Source organism: Marmota monax, unplaced genomic scaffold (assembly GCF_021218885.2).
Source record: "Marmota monax isolate L192 unplaced genomic scaffold, Marmota_monax_Labrador192_F-V1.1 WCK01_AAM20220418_F8-fsc00102, whole genome shotgun sequence".
NCBI classification, from domain to species: domain Eukaryota; kingdom Metazoa; phylum Chordata; class Mammalia; order Rodentia; family Sciuridae; genus Marmota; species Marmota monax.
Genome location: NW_026692494.1, coordinates 5,789,366 through 5,809,713, shown reverse-complemented (window position 1 = coordinate 5,809,713; position 20,348 = coordinate 5,789,366). Strand labels below are relative to the sequence as shown.

Here is a 20,348-nt window from a genome sequence, read left to right as displayed (position 1 = left end):
AGTCCCACAGGCCCAGGGCTGGCGAGACCCTTTTCATTTCTCTTAAGATCAGCAGCAAACTTTTAAGTTATGCCAAGTGAGCGTGTCCCTCCCAGGCAGTGACCTGCCCAAGTGCCAGCCCTTCTGAGAACACAGGGACTGGTGGCTCCTGCCTTCCAACCCCAGGGCCAGGGCCAGGGGCTTCCTGTGTCCCTGTGGAAGGGGAGGCCTTGCCCTGAGGCGGTTCTGACTTGGGTGGTCAGGTCAGGTGAAGCCTCCTCAGAGCACCCGGGCTCCTGGATCTCTCTCCTTTTTCTCAGCAGTGGGGAGGACCCAGAGCCTGGTGCCTGCTACGCAAGCCCTGGCCACTGCGCTGCACCCCCAGTCCCCATGGACGGACACACACACACACACACACACCACGCCCACACCGGCTCTTGTGCCCTGCCTGAGCTCAGCCAGGCCTGGACCCCAAATGTCTCCTATACCCACCTGATCATCCCATACCAAAGACCATTTTCCCCACAGGGAACCCAATCTCCAGCACAATTCCTTCAAGCCTTTGACAATTTTCTCTGAAATACCTCAAAATATTTAATGTATAGTTTATGTGATAAAAAAAAAAATCCTTAGCTAGTTTTTGGAAAACGTGACTTGAAGCTTTATACCGTTAAATTATAATTTTGCAGACGATGGCATGTCGTTTCTTTGGCCCGTTCTGTGGGAGACGTATTGAATGTCAGGGCGGTGCAGCCGGTGGTCAGAGGGCGGGAGGGCAAGGCTGTGAGGCAGGGACCGGCGGTTGACAGACGCTCACGGAGATGAGTCTTTGGGAAAGAGAGAGGGTGTGCAAGGTGTACCTTTCTGATCTCTGGCTTGTTCTGTTTCTCGTTTTTTGGAGTCATGTCTTATGAGAGTATTTATTATTCTGTGTGTTCTGTGTTCAAATGTGATTTAAGAAAAAAGAAAAAAAGACAAAATGGAGTTTGATTTGATGCATGGCTAATGTACTCTTTCTTGGCGATAATGTAATGAGCGGGGGGTGGGGGGCTGAAGCCGGGGTCACGTCACGTCCGGTCCGTCTTTGTATCCATGCCGCCATCTCTGCTCTGTGTTTCTGTTCCCCTTCTGAGGAGCCCCAGGGAGAGGGAAGGTGGTCCCAGAGCAAGCAGGGCTGGCCCTCGCGCCGCCTGCCCGCCGCAGGCCTTGGGTGCCCCGGGGTGTCAGCCCCATCTTGCCCCCAGGCCCCCCACCCAGCTGGTTTCACTTTACTTGGATTTCCCAATGTCTTGTCACAGGAGAAGACAATCAAGAGCAGCCTCGTCACCCAGGGTGGGGGGCTGGGTGCTCCCCATCTCCCCAGATCCGCCTGGCCTGATACCCCCACTCCACCAGACACTCAGCCTCCCTGGCCCTGGGTTGGACAGGAGCGGGGACGATGTGGCCCTGTGGGGGGCCCATCCCCTAGCCCACTTGGGGATCTGGAGGACAGAAGGCCCCTCTGTCCCAGCACCAGGAACGATGGCTCTGGGACCATGTCCTTCTGCCTGTGACTTGGCTACTACCAGGAGGCCAGGGCCCCGAGCCACCACCCAGGGCCCTGGAGTTGGGGAAAGGGGGCCAGGCTGTACTCCTGGGCGTGGCTGCAGAGAGGAGGTGGCCACCCACTTCCTAGGACAGGCCCCAGGCAGGGGTGTCCTGCTCCCTGCAGGACAGAAGGCCTCCTCTGCAGGGCTGGGCCTGGGCCCTGGAGAGGTGGGGGTGGGTGCTGCTGGCCATTCTCCTTCTCAGCCCCAAGTGGTTTGACCAAAATCAGGACCCCCAGGGCACTGGGCTCCTCCTGGGGACCCCATCAGACCTTCAAGAGCTGTTTTTGGAGGGGTACCTCAGCTGTGGGGGGAAGGAGGCCCCCAGAGTTTTTAATCAGGTTGGAAGGGGCTGCTTACAGGGGAGACCCTATTCAGATCATCCAAAGGCCCCTCTCCCCCAGTGCGAGAGGGACAAGCAGCCCTCTCTGCCCCCACCCTCAGCAACAGGCTTACAAGTTAAAAAACAAAAACCAAAAACCCTCCTCATTGTCAACCATTTTCCTTCAATAAATTATTTTCTAGTCACTCACCTGGGTGTGTGTGCTGGCTGACTGCAGGGGGTGGGGAGGATGGGAGCCCCGCCGGGAGGTGGGAGGCCACGGCCAGGGTTGGGGGTCTGCCTCTCCCTGGCTGGGCCTGGGGTCCTGGCCCAGCCTGCTCCTGGGCCGCAGCAGCCTGGGACCCACACCACAGCCCTGCTGAAGCCAGATGGCCCCAGGGTGGGGACCTTCCAGGACCTGCTCTCCAGGTCCCCAGGAGAGGGCAGCCCACCTGAGGGAGAAGCCACAGGGCAGCGAGAGCCACAGGGGGCGCCAGGAGAAGGGGGAAGCCCCTGCACTCGCCCCCGGGGCAGCCCAGAGTGAGGAAAGGAGTGAGCCCAGAGCAACCCTGGGGTCAGGGGGACCCTGGTTTATTAGAAAATGAAAAGACGTGGCCCCTGTCACTGGAGGCAGGCTCCCGCTTGCTGGTTGCCTCTGGGGGCAGCTGCCCTGCTCGACCGGGTGGCGACTGGTCCTCGGGCAGCTCTGGCAGCCACTCCATGGGCGAGGGCTGCCTCTCCACCGGCCCCAGCTCTACCTCCATGGGCTGCTCACTCAGGGACGACTCCTCCAGGGTGGGCCGCAGAGCCTCTGCGGGGGGGGGGGGCGGGCGTCTGTGGGGGCAGCGGCGCCACCGCCTCCGTGGCAGGGTGGCGCTCCTTCTGCCAGACACCTGGCCAGCTCTCCCTGATGGGAGTCTGGACCGAGGGCGGCCGTCCCTCCAGGGGCTCTGGCTGGCTCTTCACCGTCTGGCCTGAAGGCAGAGGATGACTCATGACTCGTGAGGAGCTGAGACTGATTTTCAGAAAGTGACTTGTTTTCCTGGGTGGACCCTGGTGACCTGCTCGTGGTGGCAGGTGACGTCTTGCGGACAGTGGAGTGGCTCTCTGAGGGAAGCGCACCCAGCCCCTCTGCAGCCACGGTCGAGCTTGACCCACTCCAGGTCTGTGTGTCCTCTAAGGACGGCTTCCCTGGGTGCTGGTGACTCTTCCTCTTCATGCCTGAGGCCCTCCGCGTGAGGCAGGGTGACTCCCTGCAGCTCAGGGACACCTCTGCATCGGAGGGGGCTGTGGAATCTGAGAGGTCCTCGCTGTCGCTCCTGGCTGACTTGCGCAGGCTCGTGCCCCGAGTGATGAGGTCCGCGTAGCCTTCGCGATGGGAGAAGGCGTAGCTGGAGCGCCGTGAGGGGGTCCCCCGGCGCAGGGGAGGTGCGGCCTCCACGGTGACAATGTCCTCAGGCGGGGCCTCCTCTTCTGGCTGCAGAGCAAAGGGGCAGCACAGGGCACTCAGGCTGCCCCAGGCTGTTGACTGGCCTTAGGTCACTGCCTCCTGGGGGCATTTACAGCCTTTGGTGTACAGGCACTGGCCAGGTCCTTCCCTCCCCACGGGAGCCCACCAGTGTCCTGCCGGAACCTGATTCTGGACCAACCCTGGACCTGCCTCACCTCGCGACGTGGCTTCTTGAGCGCTTGGTAGATGACCCGGAAGGCCAGGACGGGCAGCGTGCTCAGGGACACGTTCAGCAGGATCACCAGCAGGCTCGAGGGGTGGGCCAGCACGTTTCGGTCAGCATCTGGGCAGGGTGGGAGTCACGGCAGGGCCCACGTGGTGCCCTCACCTCCTTCCCCTCCCCTCCCCTGCGGTCCACCATGCACAAACTCCAGAAATTCAGCCCCTTTCTTGGGACACTTCATTGGGTGACTGGTGATCTGCCCACCCCCTTGCATAGCTGTCGTCAAGGACCGTCCCATGCCTGGGCCACCTCCCACACTGTGGGCACCCACATCACAACCCCTACTGGGGACTCACACAGAAATGGGAAGGCCTTGGGTGACATCTTCCAGAGCCACAAGCTCTGAGTGGCATATGTCATGATGACGTAGGAACCAAGGCTGAACAAAATGGTCAGCAGGCACAGGACTGTCCAGTACCTGATGATCAGGATGACCTGGACAGGGAAGGGTGCAGCTGAGGACAAGGAGCCCCAGATCCCCCTGGTGGGGCCCCTGAAGCAGAGGCCAGGGGGACGAGGGCCCAGGGCTGCCTACCTCCAGGGTGATGGACAGCAACCCAGACAGGGCCAGAATGACGGCAAAGGACTGGTAGTCACTGAAGCTGGAGGGTCCCACCGAGTCGTGGCCAACCCAGAGTGTCACAAAGAAGTTGACCAGGGAGGTGGCCGTGCCATGGGCAATGGCTTGGAAGAACACCCAGTAGTTGAAGAGCTCGTTCTCCTGGCCCGCGGTGTACAGCTCGGGCATCTGCAGGCTCTTCTCGGCGGTCACATCCTAGGGGTGGAGGCTCATGGGGCAGGGCGTGGGCAGAAGGACCCCAAGGGCACAGACCCCCCACTAGCCACTGGTCACGCATGGCAAGTGGAATGGAAAGGGTTCCCGCGAGGAGGCTCTGTGGGGTGTGGGGTGCTGTCAAGAGGCGCCTTTGAGGACTCCCCATGAGACGGGGCTCCACGGAGGGGTGGAGAGGTGCTCAGACCCTGCCACCGGGACCCTGGGCCTGGCTTGTGGCCCCCAGCCTGGCCCCGGCCGTCGGCTGGAGAAGGCCCACCTCTCACCTGCTCGAAGAGCCCGATGTAGAGGACCGGCATGGTGCTGTAGAGCAGGTTGAAGAGCGCCAGGAACCAGCCTTCGTACAGGGGCTGTGCCGGGAGCGCGGGAGGACAGGGTGGCCCTCAGACGCCCCATGGCCAGGGACCTAGGCACATCCGGGCCCCAGGAGCCCCGCCAAGCTGGCCAGGCACTTGGGGAGGGGTCCAGGCCAAAACTGGGTCTACTACTAGACCAGGACGGGGCTGAGAGGCCAGGGAAGGCTGGAGCGCGGAAGGCGGGGAAGGCGGCCTCTGCAGGAAGCACTTCCAGCCTGTGCTTTAAAGGAGGCCCCATAAAGAGCAGCAGGTGGACCGGCTGGAGAGCAGGATCTGCAGGCAGCTCTCGATTCACAGCACCTTAGCTTTAGGGGACCCCTGAGGGGTGCAGAGTGGAAGAGCCCCAGGTACAGCAGCCCAGACCCCTCCCGGGTGGAAACACCGTGGAGATGGACAGACTGAGACAGACTGATAAGACGGGCAGGTGGGCAACAGACCCACGACTGGTAGAGATGACGGGTGGCAGACAGGAGAGGAGACAACACAGATGACAGGCAGACAATGCCAGCCAGGGAGGGTGGGGAGAGGCACAGAAGTGGTGGGTCCAGAGACACACCAGTCCGTCCGTGCGCTCTGCTCTCTGAAAGGGTAAGAGTGTCCCAGTGGCCCTGAGCCCCCACCACCTCAGACCATGGCGTCTAACTTCCACTCACTAATGAAGAAACAGGGCTCCTTGAGGCTGTGGCTGATTCCAGGGCTGGGGAAGGGGACGCGCAAGGGTGCTTCTGGGGAGCTCCCTCTCAGATGCCCAGGACTAGTGACGGGCAGCTCCCTACCTCTGGAAAAGTGGAATTCCAGGCCATTTCCTTACACTAAGGGAGAATCGTGCCCTGTGTCTCCTCTCAGCCCTGAAGAACACATCCAGTCTACCCCGCCTCACCAGGGAGCGGCTAGGAGTCAGGGACCCAGCTCCCAGCACCACCTCCTGTGGGGTTCAGTCCCCTCCAGGGCCCCAGGGGAAGTGCGCTTGGAGCACGCCTTCGCTTCACAGCACTCACTCTCAAAGGACCCCCGGACACGTCAGGCACACGGCAGGTGGGAGTCATGACCCTCCCCCTTGGTCTGGACCCTGTACTTCCACGTATGCAGCCCAGTGTGACCTCAGGCCAGCCTCGCCCGGGGGGGGGGGGGGCGGGGAACCCCAGCATTCTGGGTGGGCCCACCTGCTGCTCCTGAGGGGAGACTATTCCCACCGATGCCCACCTGGGCGGTGAAGCCGTTGTAGAAAGAGAACCAGATCTGAGCCATCACGCTGGCCACCGTCTTGTAGAAGAAGTACCGCAGGAACTTGCAGACCCGCATGTAGGACCAACGCCCGTGCACCAACAGCAACCGCTGCAGGAAGCGGAACTGGGCCAGCGCATAGTCACTGTTCTGAACCGCCTGCGTGCCCTCCTGACCCGACAGCCCCACACCGATGTCCGCAGCTGCAGGGCACATGCAGCTGGTCAGCCCACAGCCACCCAACCAACTGCCCAGTTCCCCCGGCCAGGCCCCCAGCACCCCCAGGCCCCGCACCTCATCCCTGCTGCCCACCACCCACTCTTTATCATGTTGACATCGTTGGCACCGTCCCCGATGGCCAGGGTCACCACGTGCTGGTATTTCTTGACCAGCGCCACCATCAGAGCCTTCTGCTTAGGCGTCACCCGGCAGCAGATGACCGTCTGGCACCTGGTGGCCAGGTCCACAAAGGCCCGCTCCCGAAGCACCTCGGGGCTGTTTGGGGTCTTTGTAGTATTGGACTCGGAAGAGGCCACGGAGGTCCCGAAGCTCCGCCACATGAGGGATATCCGCCTGGCCTGAAGGTAGTCCCTCTTCACCTGGCCAGAATCCTGGTTGGCCTCCTCCATCACCACGTTTTGGACCAGAGCCCGGGGCTCTTTGCGCAAGGACAGCAGCAGCTTGTCCTGGCACAGGGGGAAGAGGGGGCATCATTCTGCCTGCTCCGAGCTCTCTATGCACAGCCCCTATCCAACAGCCTTCCCAGACTGCCCTCCGAGATCCCTATATCGCCATCCCTGGCTGGACCTGCTGGGGCCTCCTCCGTGCAATCTCTCTCTGTTTTCATTCGAGGTCCTGAATAGCCTCCCCTGGGAGCTCTTTGGGGTGCCCACCACCAGCCTGCAGTTCCCCCAGGCTCCTCCCCCATACTAAGACTCTCATTGCCCACCCCAAGTGGACACTGACCAGGAAGTCCCCGCTAATGATCATGGCCAGCTTGACCTGTGACACGAACTTCAGGTAGCCCTTGTTGGTCTGCATGTTGTTGTTGCTCTCCCAGTAGGTCTCCAGGACGCGGCTGCGGGTCAGCTGGGGTCAGCTCGGGCCTCCCTCGCCCCTCCCTCCAGGGCCTCCCTCCCACCTCGCCCGCCCAGCCTCGCGCTCACTTTATCTCCTTCTCCTCCAGAATGAGCATCTTCTCCGACAGCAGCTGGCAGGCGAAGCCGATGTTCACCGCTGTCTCTGCGAACCAGCCCTGCTCAGCGCCCTCCAGGGCCCAGCCGGCAAGCCCTGCCCATCACCGCGGCGCGCCCCGCCCCCAGCCATGGCAATTGGCTCAGTGAAGGGCACGTCACCCAGGTCAGCCAATGAGAGCCAGCTCTGAGACTGTCTACTGGCTGGGGCTAGGCCATGGGAACGAGGTGAGTGCAAGACAGGGGGGTCAGGCATCGCATGACCTTTTAGGATCCTCAAAAATTTCTTTATCTCTTAAAATCATAGTGAAAAATATAATATATAATTCCGCCTGGATATTTGTCTTTATATGCCCCTCACATGTCAGCTTTAGCCTCCGCGGGCAGGAAGGGGTCCACTCAGGCATATGAAATCCTCCGCAGCCAGGTGGGCACCAGCCCGGTGGAGACCCAGGGAATCACAGGCCACCTATGTGGCTGGGCGCCTCTGGGGAGGTGTCTCAAGCTCTCTGAGCATTGCTGCACCCATCTCCTACACATGGGTGCTGAGGACCCTACCTTGCAGCGTTCCTGTGAGGACAAGACCCTCACCACATGCTCGGCAGCTGCCCAACCATGGAAGGCACCAAAAGGTCTCCACACTTCTAATTACTGTTTCTCCCTTTCCCAGGGACAATATGGAGAATAGCACTGAACCCAAACAGATGGACAGGTGGATGGGGGAATGATGGACCAGGTGTGAGAGGGCTGGGGGAGAGGCACTGGTGACCCACCTTGCTTGTCCCCAGTGAGCACCCAAAATTTGATATTTCCTCTCCTGAGACACTTGATGGTGTCCGGAACGCCATCCTGGAGTTTATCCTCAATGGCTGTGACCCCCAGCAGCTGGTGGAAAGTTGGGGACAGGGAGGACACTGAGCAGGGACCCAGCGGGGGGTGGGTCCCCGGGCCGCATGCCAGCCCCACACACGGCCCACCTGCAGCTTCTGCTCCATCTGCTCGTAGACGTCGTGCAGGGCCTGGGCCCGGTTCTGCAGCAGGAGGCAGGCCTGCTGGTGGTGGGGCTTCCACTCCTCATAGGCCTCCTCCTTCACCTTCCTGTAGGCCAGGCACAGCGTCCGCAGGGTCTCCTCCGCAAAGGCCTGGGGCGGCAGCGGCGGTCACCACCCTGCAGATCCTGAAGACTTCTCTAGACCTCCACTCTGCTTGTCTGGACCCCTCCTTGGTCAGGACTCCCCCAACCCTTGACCCCTCCCTCTGGGAGTCCCTGTCACTGAGGGGACAGGAACACCAATCTGTCTCAGGCCCCCATGGAAGGCCCAGCACACTCTCATCCAATGGCCTCAAGGAAGGGGGCCCCGTGGTCCCTTGCTCCCCCTCCCAGCTGCCCAGGCTTCCCTCCCCGTAGGCAGCTCCAGGTGTGGAAGGGGTTGGGGGGTCTGGAGAGCACCGAGGGCCCCCAAGGGTGGGAGAGCTTCAGGAGGCCTTGGGCCTCAGTTCACCTGCCCGCTCCAAGGGGGGATGGACCTCAAGCTCCTCAGCTCTGTGACTTTGACAGGTTGGACACCTAACTGTCCCCCACTGCCACAGGAGGGCAGGGCGGGGAGCCCCAGCCTGGACACACATGATGGGAAGAGGCCTGTGGTAGGGTGCAGGCTCCCTGAAGCTGGGGCCTGTCGTGAGTCCCAAGGACCAAGAGATTGTGAATAACAAAGAATGAGCGGCATCCCAAGCAGACAGAGGGCTGTGTGCAGAGCCCAAGGTGCCCAGGTGTGGGGCAGACCTCAGGCCAGAACCCGGGCAAACCAAGGCAGAGGCCAGCAGGAGAGCTGAGCTTCTCGCCCATGAAGGAAGGCCTTGCAACAGAAAGGGCTGGAGGTGGGGCAGTGCCCAGGCCAAAGCCCAACCCACCCGTGCAGCCCCTGTGTGAATTACAGGAAGACATCTCTCTGGGTTGGAGAGATGGAGAGCAGCCCCTCCCAGCTTCTGGGGTGGGGGGAGAAAGGTTTGTGCAGTGCACAACCTGCCCAAGTACATTGCCCCAAGGGCTGGCAGCCCTCCTTCTTCCCCCATCTCTCTATCCCTGAACCTTTCCCCCAAGCAGGGACTCACAAACAGTACTTCCTCTGTGGTCATCTCCATGTCACCCCTCTTGTGTAAGCGTTCCAGGATGACAGTGTCCGCGCCTTTGGTGTAGAGGCGGATGGAGCCCTCTGGGTTCCGGACTATGCAGGGGGTAGGGGAGAGGCCAGGCTGCCGACTACGCTCGCCTCCTGCCACCCCCAGCCCGAGGTGGGGAGGGTCCAGGGCTCACCCAGCACTGACATCCGTTTGCGCACGCTGTTGAAGTCCATCATGGCCAGGACCTGGTAGACCCGCTCCTCCCCCAGCTCCATCACCGTGATGGTGTCCTGGGTGCGCGACAGGAACACGTAGCCAAAGTTCCGGGCTGCCGTCACCAGTGCCTCCTCATCCGGGGACGCCGCCTGGTATACCAGCTGGTCTGGCGAGAGAGAGGACCAGTCGGGTGAAGGCAAGGGGCAGCAAGCATTCCCCGGGACTTTGGGGTGGTCCTCAGGGTCACAGGGCAGGTCCCATCTCACCTCACAGTGGAGGGGAGGAAATCAGTAGGTCAGAGCTGGAGAATGTTTGTAGAACAACAGCCTCTGATCCTGGGCGACCTCTGAGCCCAAGGGAGGTGACCACTTGGGTCTGGCCTGTGTGACCTCCCTACTGAAACCAGATTCCTGAGGCTCAGGCCCTGACCCTGCACGTGCTTTTCCTCGGAACCTTCTGCCTCTGATCCCAACGCGAAGCCATCTTGCCTGGCCACAGGCCTGGACGGCCTTGAGGAGATGCCTAGGACTTGGACTGAGCACCCTCCAGCTGGTCAGGGCCAGCTCCGAGGCCAGGGACACTCAGGGGCACCTCAGGGGCCCCTAGGGCTCTAAGCCACTGCTCAGTTGGAGGAGGGGAGGTAAGGCCAGGAGCACCCCACGACTCACTGTCACTCTGGTGGACCATCACAGTGTGACAGATGGCCAGCAGGCGCCAGAACTCCTGAACCATCTTGTCCTGCTTCTTCCGGACGATGCCCAGGAGCTCCTCGTTGTGGTAAAGGAACTTCTTGTCTGCAAACTTGTTCCACAGGTAAGGGTTCTTCTGGAGGGCAGGGGGTGACCAGCTGAGTCTGGGCCTGTCACTGCCCACTCCCCACTATCCGCGTGGTCAGGCGGCAGGACTCACCTTAGCAGGGGTCTCGATCTTGTTATCTGGACCTGAGGAGAGACCCTGCTTCAGAATCCCACACCCCCTGCACTCCTATCCTCAGACTTCCAGGGACCCCGGATGTGGCAGGAGAAGCCACGCAGGTGTGCGGCAGTATGGCCACAGCCCGTGGTTCAGGTTTGGTGTGGGCACAGCAGCGGTGCTGCTCCTCAGTGATGGGCCCTGGCAGGGTGCGTAGGCCATGGTGGGGCACCACCTGAGACTGGAGCCTGGCGTGGGCGTGGCCCCACCCTGGGCGGGTCCCACTGGGGAGGGGCCCACCGTAGACGCGGCCGGCGATGCAGCACTTCTTGAAGGTCATGATGTTCTGCGTGAGCGTGCCCGTCTTGTCTGAGAAGACGTACTGCACCTGGCCCAGCTGGTCGTTGAGGCTGGTGCTTCGGGCCTTGGCGGGCGTGTCCTGCGGCTCGTGGTACATCTGCACGTCCCAGTTGATGAAGATGCTGTTCCCCAGGTGGATGAACTCGGCTCTGCGAACGCACACGGGTCACGCGGCGCCGCGGGCCTCCCTGCCCAGGGGTGGGCGAGGCGGCCGCGGAGGACTCACTGGATGAACATGGCCATGGGCACCAGGACGCTGAGCAGGATGAGGAAGCTCCAGAAGTTCAAGAAGGACTCCGTGAACACGCTCCGCGTGTGCATGGCCCAGAGGTAGTAGTGCTTCTCTCTGAAGTCTCTCACCTTGAAACTGAAGCCCAGGGCCAAGCACAAGGAGACCACCACCAGGGACAGGAAGATCTGCAGGGTGTGGCAGAGAGGGGGCATGCTCTCCCTTGAAAGGACAAGCAGCCCTGGGGCCCAGGGTGTGGCATGGGCCGGTGAGGGGGGAGGGGGCCTGGAAGGTAAGAATTGTTAAATTTCAGGACAGTGTAGGTGAGCTTTTGGTTATTTCCCACAGGTTTGCAAAGGGTCAGGGTCAAGTTTCATAACACGGGGGAAGCAGTGCTCTGCCCCTGAGCTACAGCCATGGCTGTTTGTATTTTGAGATGGTGCCTTGCTCAGTTGCCCAGTCTGGCCTTGAACTGGCAAGGGAGGACAGCCACCATGTCTGGTTCCACACATTGTTTTTTAATATTTATTTTTTAGCTGTAGTTGAACTCCATGTCTTTATTTATTTTTTATGCGGTGCTGAGGATCGAACCCAGGGCCTCATACGTGCCAGGCGAGCGCTCTACCGCTGAGCCACAACTGCAGCCTTCCACGCATTTTTAAAAAAAACTGTTATTTTAACAAAACGTTCTCTGACCCAGAGACTTGTTCCCTGGATCAGGCTGCACACTTTTCAGGGGAAGGGAACTTAAGCCAGGAAGATGGCCATAGGGCTTCTGTTAGTGGTGACCAGCCCTGCCCTTGTCAGTGTCCCTTGCAAGGGTTCTGGTTGGCAGCTCACCAGGACCACCAGCTTGTTCATGAAAAGGTCTAGCTTGGTTCTCTTCAAATGGATCTTGCCACAGTTCTTCATGATCTTAGTGTCAAAACCTGCAGGGTTGGTACCTGTCCATCCATCTATCTTCCCATCCATTCACCCCACCCATTTCGCCCCCCATCCTGGACATTGAACTCAGGGGTGCTCTGCCACTGAGCCACACCTCAGCTCTTTTTATTTTTGAGACAGGGTCTGGCTAAGTTGCCCAGGCTGGCCTGGAACCTGGATGTCCTGCCTCAGCCTCCGAGTCTCCGGGACGACAAACATGGCTCATCCATTTGTTTATCCCACCCACCAGCCAGTCCACCCCACCACCAACCCGTCCATCTACACACAAGCACCACGGGTGCTGGCTCAGCATGGTCAGCCTGTGAACCCTGGCTCAGGGGAGCCTTGGGAGCCTTGGGAGCCTGCGTTGCTCAGCAGGCACACAGTGGTGGCAGTGCCTGGCTTGGCTGCCTCTTTCCCACCCCAACAGCTCCCATGGCAAGGGCCCCGGAGCACCGTACCAGCATAGATGACCAGGCCATAGCAGGTGTCTGTGTTGCGGACCCTGCAGCCGCGGAGGAGGAGGTTGCCAATGTCCAGGGGATACTTCTTGCTGTTCCACTCCAGGATTCCCACAAACTGGTGCATCCGGCTGTTGGGCTCCTCACAGAACACGGTACCTGTGGCCACTGGGTGGTCAGGGAGGGGTGCCAGGCGAGTTCTGGACTGTGTGGCTAGGTGTTGGCACAGGACTCCCTGTGCCCCTCCCCAATTGAGGCCAGGAAACCTTCCTGCCACCCTGCAGCTCTAGTCACACCCTCATGGTCCTGCAGTGCCACAGACTTGAACACTGATATCCCTCATGGCCACGGGCCGTGCACACCTGCTTCTCCTGCGGCCCTCCGGGCTAGCCCCACCAGACCCCCGCCTTTCCTGCTCTGGGCCTAGGTGTGTGGCGGACTTTTATGCCTGAGATGGTATCATCAGCGTCATGAGCCACCCTCAGTCACGGTCACACAGTTTCCCCAGGGCCTGGCCCAGCACGTGGCATACAGTAGGTGCTCAGTACATATACAAGGTGGGAAGGAGGGAAGGGAGCTTAATCCAGTATCCTGCTTCTTCTGGATGCTCGGGCCTGTCCCCCCCCCTCATGCCATCCACTGTCACAGATGATGTCTGTCTCATTCCTGTTTGAGCAGATGGGCTCCAGGGCAGACACCAACCCAGGACAGTGTTCACTGAGGGTCGAAATAACCACGGGTGTGGAGAGGGGCTGAAGGGCTGCCAGGTTCTGGAATGGTCCTCACCTGCCTGCCCCAGTCCATCCCCGGGACTGGGCGCCTGACTTGGTCCTAAATGTAGGAATCAGAAACATGGGGGGGGGAAGGGCGGGGCAGAGAGTCCCTGGCAAGCCCAAACTTTCACCAACTTTCTGACCTTAGCCACCTCCTCTGGAAGGTGAGACCCTGCCCTGAGGGATGTGGGGTGGCTGGACCAGGCCAGGGCCCAGAGAGAGCCTCCTGCCAATCATCTCAAGGTCTGCGGGACCCGCGGGTGTGGGGGTGGCAAGCTCAATCAAAAGTCCCTGCCTCTTTCTGAATCTGTCCCCATGGAGTCAGCAGGGTCAGGGGTGCCAAGGAGGGAGGCGCCCTTTCCCAGATCTCACGGCCATCCAGGAAGACAGTGCTGGGTGTCAGGAGCCAGTTCAAGAGTGACTTCCCTTTGCAGTGGGGCAGGAAACAGGCTGTCCCCCACTGGCCACAGCACGGCCACTGCCCCCACACCAGGTGTGTGAAGACTCCTGACAGGGAAGCCAGGGGCCTGCTGCCGTGCCTCCACCCCCGCTCCTGGCCAGCTGAGGCCAGGGCCGCTCTCAACAGGACCACCCGCGATGGCTGTGCGGCTGCTCTTTAAGCGGAAAAGAAAACACCGCCCCAGCAAAATGCTGCCGCCGCCGCGCAGCCACAGGACACCAAGATCCCCCTAATTGCACACCCAGGGAGGGAAGGTGAGTGGGCGGTGGTGACCAGCCTGTTAGAAGCCACTAAAGGCTGCCAAACCCGTGGGTCAAGGAACACCTCAGCGGCAGCCACAACGCCCACCACCAGAGTCCATGTGATGCCAGCCCCAAGAAGGGCACTCAGAGAGAGGCCCGGGGCCGTGCCACAGCCACAGCGCCCCTTACCCTGGAAGGCTGCCATCTTCTTCGTGCTGGTCAGCTCTTCATGGGTGGCCGGCAGGGCCTGTCTGAACTTCAGATTGGTCTCCCTGGCCATGAAAAGGGGGCAACAGGTGAGACCCCAGGCGGGGGCCTCCTCCCCAGGCACTAACACCACATTCTTGCTGCGCCATGGGTGCCAGTTGTCAGTACAAGCACACCCAGTGCCCGCGTCCTCCCCCGGGAACCTGAACAGCACGTGGCCAAGCAGCCTGGCCGCCCACCTCTTTGGAGGCTGGGAGGCGACTCCGCTGGGCCTGGTAACCCCGGGGGACTCTCACCCATCGATGTCGACCGTCTCCACGTAGCACAAGCTGCTGGGCTCTGTGCTGGCCAGCAGGAGCAGGTCGGCCTGGGGAGGGAGAGAATGTGGCAGCAGGTGGCGGCCGCTTCCCGGGCTGGGCAGAGCGTGGCCAGGCGGCTCACCGGGACGATGCTGTCCTTGCTGAGGCGCACCACGTCCCCCACACACAGGTCCTTCCACTTCTTCCAGGAGAACCTGCCGGGTAGGAGGCGTGAGAGGCCAGGACAGCCGCGGTGGCACTGCAAGGCCAGCACAGCTCAGGCCACCGCCCCCAGGCCTCCCCCAGTCCTTGCTCCTGTCCAGTGACACTGGGGCCCATGTCCAAAAGCCTGTTAGCCTCTCGTCACCCTCCCCTTGGTCTGAGCTCCACACAACATAGGAGCAGACACTCAGGGCCTCTTCCTCTCTGTCCCCATCCCAGGGCTGGCCTCTGGCCTGGTAGATGGCAGGTGCCTAATAAGTGCAGACCTGGGTCCTGATCAGATTCAACCAGGAGGCCCAGGAGCACCAAGGTGCCAGCCATTCTGTGGACACTGCCTGTATGGCCAGGCCCGGCATGCGGGAGCCCGCTGGTCCTGGCACGTCCCCTAAGCTACCCTCACAGCCTCACCTTTTGCCTGTCAGGATCTGGCAGGGCCTGTTGTTGATGGCCTTGTCGCTCCTGTGCCGCCCCTGGGCCAACAGGGTGGGGTCAGAGGTGCCCTCTTCCCCACAGTCCCCTCCCCGGGCAGCTCCACCCTGACTCCACTTACAATGTCATCCATGAGGTCACGGGCGGCGCGTACGACGAGGAGACAGACCAGGGGGGCAAAGAGAGTGAGCCAGGGCAGCGTGGAGATCTCAGGCATGGCCTGCACATGTGGGCAGGTGGCGTCAGCCAGCAGGTGGGGCCTCCCGTGCTTCCCCACCCCCTCCAAGTCCGGCCCTCTGAGCACCTCGCCTCCTCCCCGTCCTCCTTCAGGTCTGAACTCCATCCTCACCTCTCCAGGTGCCCCCAACCCCTCACCGGGTCCTGAATCACTTGCAGACAGAGGTCAGGGTCACTGCTCAGTCCCTCCACCCCATGCCCAGCCTAGAAGCTGCATACAGAAGGTGCCCAATCATGCTTAAGCACCCAGTGAATAACAGCAGAGCATCTCACCTTCTCCAGACCAGAAGCAAGACGCTGGATGGGTGAGGTGTTTGGGAACAGTGCCCCCCAGGGAGAGGAGGCTCCCTGCTGGATGCCTGCCCTATCCTGACCTGACTGTCCCTGCTGGCCAGTCCTGAGGACCCCATCTGCACCCTGTTTCCTCATCCTCTGCGGTCAGCTTTGCAGCTCAGGCCGAGGGAGTCAGTGAGAGCCGGCAGGACACCCTCCTGGGCCTGGAGGGCAGGTGACCCTCCTTCATGCAGCATGCATTGGGCACCTCTGTGTGCCAGGCTGCAGCGGGGGCCGGGGAAGGACCAGAGGGACGGCCACCCATGGGTACAAGCACAGGAGTCACAGCCCAGGGCTCTAGGGCCGTGCTGCCGGGGTGGCTGGGGAGGGTGTCCCCGGGGAGGAGAGGACAGTGCTGCTGGGGCCTGCAGGCTAGGACGTGGCTGGGGTGGCAGCCTGGGTCCCACCTGCAGGATGATGATGAAGAGGAAGTACAGGTTGGACACGCGGCGGAACTGCTCGTAGAGGTTCAGGGGCAGGAAGGAGAGGACGCTGTACTTGGCCGTGCGGATGACGTTGGTCTGGAAGAGAGCTACCAGTGGGCATGCAGGGTGCTGCCAGGCCGGGACCCCAGCCAGCCCAGCCCTCCCTGGACAGGGCCCTCGCCTGCGCCTGAGAGGCCACGGCCAGATTTAGTCAGGCGTCTACTGAACCAGGCCACGGAGCACCGCTGTGGCCATCGTTAGTGGACAGCTGAACGTGGTCCCGCGGCTGGGACTCCTGTGCTCCGGGCAAGGCCCCACGGGAGGTTGGACACAGGACTTCGGGGTATGTATTAGGTGACTTTCATCTTCCCTGGGCAGGGAACAGGAATGAACCAAGCCAGCCATGGTAAGGACAGGAGCTGGCGCCTGAATAACATCAGAATGCAGGGCACACGCAGGTGACCGGAGGTGACCCATGGGGCTCCGGGAAGCAGGGTGGGGGCCCACCTTGTACTTGTCCCTGTACCAGCACAGGCACACCTTCTTCTTGAACTGCTTGTAGTAGCCCCAGTCGTTGGCCCTCACCTCCCAGGTGAACTCTGCAGGGACAGGCAGCTGATGGCGCTGGCAGGAGCACTAAGGGGTCCCCAGGGGCCTGGGCGGCTTGTAAACAAACGGTTGGCACCTTTGGGTGCAACCCAGTCCCTGCCCTGTGCTCAGCGGATGCGGGCACAGGGATCCCAGGAGTGTCTCCCTTCCCGAGTCACCTCCACTCAGAATGCGCCTGGAGACTCACTAACGTCCACTCACGTCCACAGATGGGCAAAGTGAGGCTTGGTGATGGGCTGTCAGGGACCCAAGACCCACGGCCTGCTTGCGCAGCCCCGAATCCTGAGTCCCCCATTCAGTGATGCGTGTGAAGCCCCATGTGAGCACCATGCAAGTCCTGCATGTTTGTTGGGGGGTAGTCCCAGCCCCCCCATTCCCCGAGGGCACGCCTCCCTCCGCCCCAGGACCTGCACCTGTGTGCTCCTTATCCTTCAGGTCTCCTTTGTGGGTACCACTGCCCATGTTGGTGAGGCTGTCAAGGAGAAGGGCCCAAGGCCAACATCACACCTGTGGCCCTGGCCTAGGCTGGACACTGCCTGTTACTGGGCCCTCAAGGAGTTCAGGGCCTAGGGGTCCACCCTCTACACTGACTACCACGTGTAGCTGTGGCCACCTCCCTGGGCTCAGAAAATTCTGCCACTGTCTGTGTGTCCTCAGACCCAGGGGTCCCAAACCTTTCCCAAACCTGCAACAGCCTCACGTCCACCAGTCTCCCAGATGGCACCCCAATTTTGCCTCCATTACAGCCCAGACCAGGGATTCTAGCCAGGAGCCAGTGCTCCCTGCTCCAAGACAACCCTGCCCAGTTGCCCCTCCTGCCCCTCCCTCTGGGGCCCAGCACTGGGTTAGATGCTCAATCCGTGTTTGTTGACGGACCAGACAGACCCGGGGTTATGTCATATCTCCCAGCAGTGTACACGAGGGGTCTGGCCTTGGGGAGCCTAGGGAGGGTCCAGCAGGCCCAGCCACTCCCCTCCCAGCTGGGAACCCTCTGGTTGACAGGCTCAGGAATTCTGAGTCTGGTTTTTCACCAGGGGACCCTGGTCCAGCCACTAGGAGGTCATTCCAACCACCCCTAACCAGCAGCCCCTTCCCTGGCAGCTCCCCAAATAATCCCTCACCCAACAGCGCGGACCCAGGAGTCCCAAGCCCACCCTGAGCCTGAGAGGCGCCCCACTCCACAGCACTTCAGCTGCTGCCTCCTCCCCAAGCCCTGCCAGAGAGCACTTTCCCCGCACAGTTGAAGCCTCCTCACCGCGGCGACCTCACTCTGTATGTCCCGGACCTCGAAGGCTGCGCCCTGCGCCTCCCTGGGGCTTGCCCTCTGCCTGGGGGGTCCCCCATCCTGTTTCTGACTGCCTCTGTCCTCTACTCTCTCCTTTTCTGCTGAACCCTCCACCTCCCTGGGGCTGGGATCACAAGCATTGAGTCATCAGTGTCCCCAGGGCCTGGTGGGGCAGGGCCTGGCTCAGGGACAGCGCTGGTCTTCTGGGAATCTGAGAGGGGCCAGTGCCCATTCACCAGATGAGGAAAAGTGAGGTTGAGGTGAAGTGCAGCTTGGTGAGGGGAAGACCCGGTGGGTGGGGGCTGGGTATGGAGGAGACCAGATGGCCAGAATCCCCCAGAGTTATCTGGGGACAGAAGCACACAGCTTGCTTCCTCCCACCCCACTTGCAACTAACCCGAGCCCCAGTAATCACAGTCCCAAGGATTCCCCCCGGGGGGGTGCAGGGCAGGTTTCAAATGCCCAGAGCACAGCCCAGGCCAGGGAACTCTGTCTACTGGGCGCCAGGCTCTCTGGCACCCCGTCCCAGTGTCCTGTGCACAAACCTCTAGGGGGTGCCCTGAATTGGCCGCTGCAACCCAAGCCCTCAGACCGCCGAAACCCGGAGGACGCATAGCAGTGGAGCACTCGCCGCTCACCTGCGCGGGCCGGGCGGGGGGGGACCGGGCTGCTTAAGGCGGGCCGCCGGGCATCCAGCCGGTGGACTTGGTGGAGCTGTTAGCCCCGTGCCAACGGGTCTGAAACGGGCGGCACGGGCTGGGGGCGGGGCTGGGGCCGGCTCTTGACGAGGGAGGGGCCAGGAAGAAGGCGGGGCCTGGCTGAGAGGGCAGCCGGGGGCGGGGACAAGCTCGGGGGCGGGGACAGGCCGCAGGCGGGACCTATAGGAACCTCGCAAAGAGGGGCGGGGCCCGGGCGAGTTGCTCTCCGCCGGGGCGGGGCGCCGTGGCCCTGCCTGTCATCGCGGTGCACCGGAGGCTGAGGCAGGAGCATCGCAAGCTCAAAGCCAGCGTCAGCAACTTTGCGCGGCCCTAAGCAACTGAGACCCTGTCTCAAAATTTAAAAAGTATTTTGAATTTTAAAAATTTATTTTAATAAAAAATGGTTCAGTGGCTAAACGCTCCTGGGTTCAATCCCTAGTACAAAACAAACAGATAAGGCGTCAGGAGCGGCCCGAGGATGGGGGCGTGGAGGGGCTTCATTCCGCAGGGAAGGATCGGGAAGATCTTCAAAACAGGTCCCGGTAGTTAATGTCCAGTCCCGCCAAGACGGGCCTTGCAGGCATGACTGTGTGGGGCTGGAGTGGAGGACACAGGTCATGCAGGTATGTGGCCTGGCTGCCTGCCGGCCGGAGCACCTCCCCCCGCGCAGGCGCCGTGCTGGCTCTAGGCTGGGGGCCAGGTTAAAACACTGATCAGCCTGCGGGGGTGCCGGAGGAAGCCCACGGGGGTGTCCCGCGTGCACTGCCCAGAGGGCCGGTTGAGGGTGGGGGGGAGGGGGACCGAGGAGATATCCCTGGTCAGCAGCAGTCTTCAGACAGAACTTTCTGAAACTTGGAAATTAGGAGGGCACCAAACTTTGGCTGCCCAGGCCCTTCCTGCCCTCCTGCCCTTCCCCCTATCCAGCCCCTATGGCAGGGTCCCTCCCTCTGGCCTGGCCCCCACCCAAAAGACCAGGGTGCCTGTGTCTGCCAGACTGTCCCCCAATCTCCTCCCAGTGTCACCTACAGGCAGATGCTGGGTGAATGAAGGAAAGAGGCTGCAGTGGGGAAGACATGGGCCCCACTCCCTCCCCCAAGTGGCCGCCTTCCGAGGCTCCCAGTGAACACACACTTAGCTTTGGAAACCAAGGGCAAGCTTGTTTGACTCTTAGGGGTGCCTAAGATTGATTAAAGCAAAAGGCACTTATCTGACACCCAGTCATTGGTTATAAGACTCCCGTGGGGGGAGTCCTAAGAAATTTTTCTGGTACCCTTTAGCCAAGTGCAGTGGCCCATGCTTGTGATCCCAGCAGCCCAGGAGGCTGAGACAAGAGGATGGCAAATTCAAAACCAGCCTCAGCAACAGCGAAGCGCTAGCAACTCAGTGAGACCCTGTCTCTAAATAAAATACAAAATAGGGCTGGGGGTGTGGCTCAGTGGCCGAGTGCCCAAGTTCAATCCCCAGTAGGAAAATAAAAAAAAAAAGGTACCCTTTAGAAGAGTCCTTGCTTTGGAGAGCTGTGGCACCAGATCTCCGCACCCTCCACAGGGGGTCATCCCAGTGGGGACAAAGCATTTCCCAAGCACAGAAGATCACGTGTGTAAAGGCCTTGAGGCCTCCAGGGCCAACAGACCAGTTTGGCAGGCAGAAGAGGAGCTGGCCCTCAGTTATCAGCTGGCTTGTTGGCCAGCCTCTGGAGCTCCCCAACTGCCCACAACCT

The 20,348-nt window shown here is 61.2% G+C and overlaps 1 protein-coding gene and 1 long non-coding RNA gene across 4 annotated transcripts; both read right to left on the bottom strand.

Moving 5' to 3' along the window:
- Positions 1 to 613: 613 nt before the first annotated feature.
- LOC124092331 (uncharacterized) lies at positions 614 to 2,197 on the bottom strand. Its single transcript, XR_006851568.1, has 2 exons — positions 2,099 to 2,197; positions 614 to 806 (listed from the first exon to the last, which is right to left on the bottom strand). It is a non-coding gene; the product is annotated as an uncharacterized LOC124092331 (long non-coding RNA).
- Positions 2,198 to 2,462: 265 nt separating this feature from the next.
- Positions 2,463 to 18,672, bottom strand: Atp8b3 (ATPase phospholipid transporting 8B3). Of its 3 annotated transcripts, XM_046444277.1 has the most exons (28): positions 18,569 to 18,672; positions 17,059 to 17,117; positions 16,544 to 16,635; positions 16,019 to 16,132; positions 15,163 to 15,261; positions 15,021 to 15,082; positions 14,533 to 14,605; positions 14,388 to 14,458; positions 14,074 to 14,156; positions 12,410 to 12,568; positions 11,865 to 11,953; positions 11,022 to 11,212; positions 10,736 to 10,944; positions 10,433 to 10,464; positions 10,192 to 10,348; positions 9,501 to 9,689; positions 9,299 to 9,411; positions 8,164 to 8,328; positions 7,960 to 8,071; positions 7,160 to 7,235; positions 6,960 to 7,071; positions 6,313 to 6,679; positions 5,973 to 6,196; positions 4,680 to 4,763; positions 4,156 to 4,395; positions 3,917 to 4,055; positions 3,553 to 3,680; positions 2,463 to 3,364 (listed from the first exon to the last, which is right to left on the bottom strand). In XM_046444277.1, exons 2-28 carry the CDS (start codon positions 17,105 to 17,107, stop codon positions 2,663 to 2,665), a joined length of 4,131 nt encoding a protein of 1,376 aa, XP_046300233.1. In that variant the 5' UTR covers positions 17,108 to 17,117; positions 18,569 to 18,672; the 3' UTR covers positions 2,463 to 2,662. The 3 variants fall into 3 exon arrangements, with proteins under 3 accessions (XP_046300233.1, XP_058435224.1, XP_058435225.1); XM_058579241.1 differs by lacking the exons at positions 17,059 to 17,117; positions 18,569 to 18,672 and having other exon boundaries at positions 12,410 to 12,577; positions 16,019 to 16,143; positions 16,544 to 17,012; XM_058579242.1 differs by lacking the exons at positions 17,059 to 17,117; positions 18,569 to 18,672 and having other exon boundaries at positions 12,410 to 12,577; positions 16,544 to 17,012.
- Between the last annotated feature and the right edge of the window lie 1,676 nt (positions 18,673 to 20,348).